General features: G+C 46.0%; 1 protein-coding gene across 1 annotated transcript; it reads left to right on the top strand.

The window, feature by feature from the left end:
• Positions 1–1389: 1389 nt before the first annotated feature.
• On the top strand, positions 1390–2285 carry H6S33_007956 (uncharacterized protein; the record flags this gene model as incomplete). Its single annotated transcript, XM_044839640.1, has 2 exons — positions 1390–1821; positions 1965–2285. 2 exons carry the CDS (start codon positions 1390–1392, stop codon positions 2283–2285), a joined length of 753 nt encoding a protein of 250 aa, XP_044688147.1.
• Positions 2286–4273: the final 1988 nt, after the last annotated feature.

Below are 4273 nucleotides of genomic sequence, written 5' to 3'. Positions count from 1 at the left end.
GTCCACGAGGCATTAACACTCAAGGCCTCTGTCCCGTGAGAGCTCAGGGCATGGGGGTTTACGAGGCGAGCTTGCTCGAGGAAAATCCAGCTGCTCGAGGTGTTTAGGTCATCATAATATAGGTATAGATAATTCCTGCATAAATTACTGTCGATAGTAAACTCCAACTTTGATAGGTCTAATTATCGAATTGATCTGCCTCGAGACCACCTCTCTTTGTAGGTAGGAGGGAGCAAAGGAATGGACCATACATACAAGGCAGAGGCACCTCCAGGCACCCGCCCCCGCTGACCTTAAGTAGCCCTATGAATCACACTGTCACCAGACAAAATTTGAAAAAATAAGTCGGAGGTTAAGCTGTTAAACTGAACACCTTTCTTAAATTCAACTCTCTGGCGGGGAATTGAACCCCGGTCACTCGCGGTTCATCAGATGACAAGCGAGTATACTAACCACTATACTACCAAAGATTGATATAATGCGAGCTTCTAGCCGTTATCAACTAGCCATGGGTTTGTCCGGCTTTAATCTAATGTGGCGTGCTTGGCGGTAGGGATATGGCAGGGATTATTGTTTCAGTGATCCTTGACGAGGTGGCAGCGAGTCAATGATCAGATTAAGAACCAGTACCCCAGAGATCGTTCAACATATTGTACTCTTCCTGAGAAAGCATTGTAATTGTTAAAAGATACCAGGTGTTCCTAAATTATTGTCTTTGATAGTCTCCAGACCCATGGCGCTGGATGTTGTTCGCACAAAGAGCCGGCGACATCGGTCGAAGCAAAGTCAAATCGGATATTAGGGCCAGGTTTAAATAAATCCGCCTGTATCTGGTACAGTAGCCGGTTGATGAGGTGATATAGCCCGCGAATTAAGTCTCTAAAACCTTGTTTGGGTAACGAAATCCTAAGGTTTGCTGAAGAGAGTGTTAATAGACCTAAATCGGAGCCAAGGCGTTGGTGTCGCCTGCGCCATGTTTGAAAATATAATATTCATAATATTTTTGCTGTCCGGAGTGTATATACCTATGTATCTCTGTCTACTGCGAAATCTTATCTCATGCTGGTAACCGGCCGAGAGACAACCCAGCTGGTGGGCTTCGAAACCGAGTGAGAATCTATGAATCGGTCCCGGTAATCATTACTCTTGATTCTTGAAAGCCAAAGGTTGAAAGTCAACACCACCCCCGAAACTCTCAACCATCAACATGAGAGATATCGCTATATTCTCAAGATGAATCAACCAATACCCTATAACTCATCTCTATAATCGCCACTATAAAGTCACGCCACCGTTCTACAACCTAAACCCCAGCCAGACCTCCAACGCATACAAACTTACCAACTTAACCAACTAAATTTCTAAACCTACAGATACTAAAAAATAATCATGGGCAACCTAATTCGCCGCTTCGACTCAAACGATAACCCTCTTCCTATCGGTACCCCCGCCGTACCAGCTGCAGCAGATTCAGCATGCGCACCGACAACCCCCACGCCCTCCACTGACCAATCCCCCCTCCCACCCATGCCGCGCACCCCGATTCTCTCCCCTCGCCGCGCCAATGAACACAACTTCCTTCCCACCCCTACCCCTCCCACCACCACCACAACTAATCCCCGCCGCACCCCCGAGATACTCGGGCATCTCTTACGTGACACATTCATACTCACCCCCCTAGCTCCCACATCTGCGCCACTTCAAGACCCCCGGCGCGGCGTAGTACTGTTGCGTCAAGACCAAGAAACATCTGCAGCGCTGCAGAACAGGATTATGGGAAGTGAAGATAGGGACGGGGGGGTAGCACTGGTGCCTTGTGAGGTTTGTGGGGACTTATGTTTTGATGGCAGGTGGCATTGTACTCGTCAGTAAGGATGGGGAGTGAAATTTGGTAGGAGGTTATAGATCAGAGTAGAGTAAATCTGCCAGAGTTCATCGTGATTGATTGCGCTGTGATGGATTAGAGTAACGAGTATTTTGCGGTCGAGAATCTTAGAGAAAGAATTAAAAAACCATTGGTCAAAACTCAAGCATTGCACTACACACCGCTCAAGTTCACTAGACTCAGTCTCCCCGCCCCTAAAATAAAAGCAATTGCAATCACAGTGCACCTGATAAGAGAACGTATGTACCACGCTCCACATTGCATGAATCAGCCGGGAATCGAACCCGGGTCGGGCGCATATCATCCAAAGATGGCAAGCGCCCGTGATACCACTACACCACTGAATCCTGACTACCTTATGTATGATCATATTTTTGGAGTTCTCGGGAATGGTGGTTAAGTGTAGTAACGCCAAGACATGTGAAGAATTTTCTCCAGACTAGCGCTGGTGGAAATTGCGAGAACTCTGAGCGTTATGAGAACGTGAGATTACGTTTTTTCGTGCAAATACTGGAAACAGGAACACACCTACCATTCGCCGGGGTTTCAATTCCTAATCGCCCATTTTCGGTGGAGGCACGCAGGGGAAATGTGGAAATCATGACCATTACACTCTCCGAAATCGTCCCATTAAAAGCGACAAATCTATGTAGATTGTAAATTTAAATCTCAGGTAATATTAAGGGCAATGAGTTCACAAAACTCCAGTTGTGTTGCCGAATTTCGGGGCTCAATTGGACTAGAAAACAAAAGGCGATAGAGCGCGTCAGAACTGGAATGTTCAGCCCGAGTGAGCCTTCAAACTAATTTTTCTTGCAATTCAGGAGGAATTCAAACTGGCCCTGAGTTGAGTGTTACGTTTCACCTAATTCAATGGTTAAAAAGAAGCTTTAATTCTGGAATCTGGTTCTCCACTACTACCGCCGTGCTGTCCCAGCTTTTAAACAATCTCGCCAGTTTTAGGGAGCGGGCGATAACCTGGAATATAGTTTCGCTAGAGGCTAAAGAGAAAAAAATTTACCTCGGGTAATACCTACATGATGTAGTTGAGAAATTTGTAGTAGTTGTCAATGATTGCGCGGGAAAACGGAGTGATAATCCATGATCGAGTCCCGTTTCAACGACGGAAGTCCCGTTCATATCCCTGAACTTTCACAAGTATTGAGGCTTGTCGATCGACGCAAGAGTAGGAAGACACAGTTACCTGAACACTTCAATAGAGGTCAAAACGCTTGAGGACAAAGCCTCGAGTGGTGATATTGATACCTAGAGCGGCGACATCATAAACTTCAATACCAATACAGTAGAAATGACATCTACCTTTGCTACAAAAACTTTGAAAACAGCGGACGGAGTAGAACATTTAAACGAGGCGACCGTAAGGAAACCTCCACCGACTCCCATTCAAAATGAATCCACAAGCAAAAAGAAAGTGAATGAGAAGACCTTGCCGAAGCAGGACCACGACCTCCACCAGCTATGAATCAGCCGGGAATCGAACCCGGGTCGGGCGCAAATCATCAAGCTGATGGCAAGCGCCCGTGATACCACTACACCACTGAATCCTAGTTTGTGCATTAACGATAGCGTATTAAGAGGTTGTTACTAATTGCTAGTGTAAATGCCAAGAGGTGCGGGTGGTTAGCGTTGAAAAATAGTCCGTTCCGGCTTGCTAAGCTTTAGCGGTGATGTGAGAGAAGATTTACGAGGGGTGGCCATGGTGGGTGGAGGGGCTCCGAACGGATGATATATTTGGACGCTTGTAAATTCCCGGTGGCCTGGGCGCATTCCTGTGCATGTACCTAGGCGTAGCAGGCAGCGGAATTTATGTATTGCCGACGAAACGGGCTTTCTCATTAGCGTTACATAGACTTTAAGGCGTTGCCAAATCCTTACCCGCATCAGAGGATTATAAAGAAGTCATAAAGCCCAGATAAGTGTGATTTAAATTTGAGGTTTTACTGACGGAACAGGCTTTTATAAGCCTCATATAATTGAACCCTTATCCAAATCATAGGATTAATTGTAAGAAGCTTGCTTATTCGCCATAATAAGTGTCCGGCCGCGATAAGTGTGATTTAAGCATGTTTTAAGGTTTAAGGATGGAAAAAAGACTGAAAAACCATTAAAAAAGCATTTATATACCGAAGAGGGCCTGATAAGACTATTTTATCTCTTAGCATTTGGTAAGCCCCACCCGAAGTCAATAAAAACCCTGTTCCGGCCATGATGAAAATTCTACAAGAGACGGGGGCGGGAGCGCAGCCCTCAGCTTGAAGCAACATAAGATCAGCGCCTGCGAAACCCTTCTTTCCTTACGGCTCCCACCTCTCTTTCCCACAGTACCAAAACTATTTGAATTCTATACCTCGAGCTCTGACCCGAAAT

This window comes from Morchella sextelata, assembly GCF_020137385.1.
Source record: "Morchella sextelata strain SCLS chromosome Unknown scls_25, whole genome shotgun sequence".
In the NCBI taxonomy this organism is placed as follows: Eukaryota; Fungi; Ascomycota; class Pezizomycetes; order Pezizales; family Morchellaceae; genus Morchella; species Morchella sextelata.
Note: the sequence above shows the minus strand (reverse complement) of the source record. Positions and strands in the feature narration are given on the sequence as shown.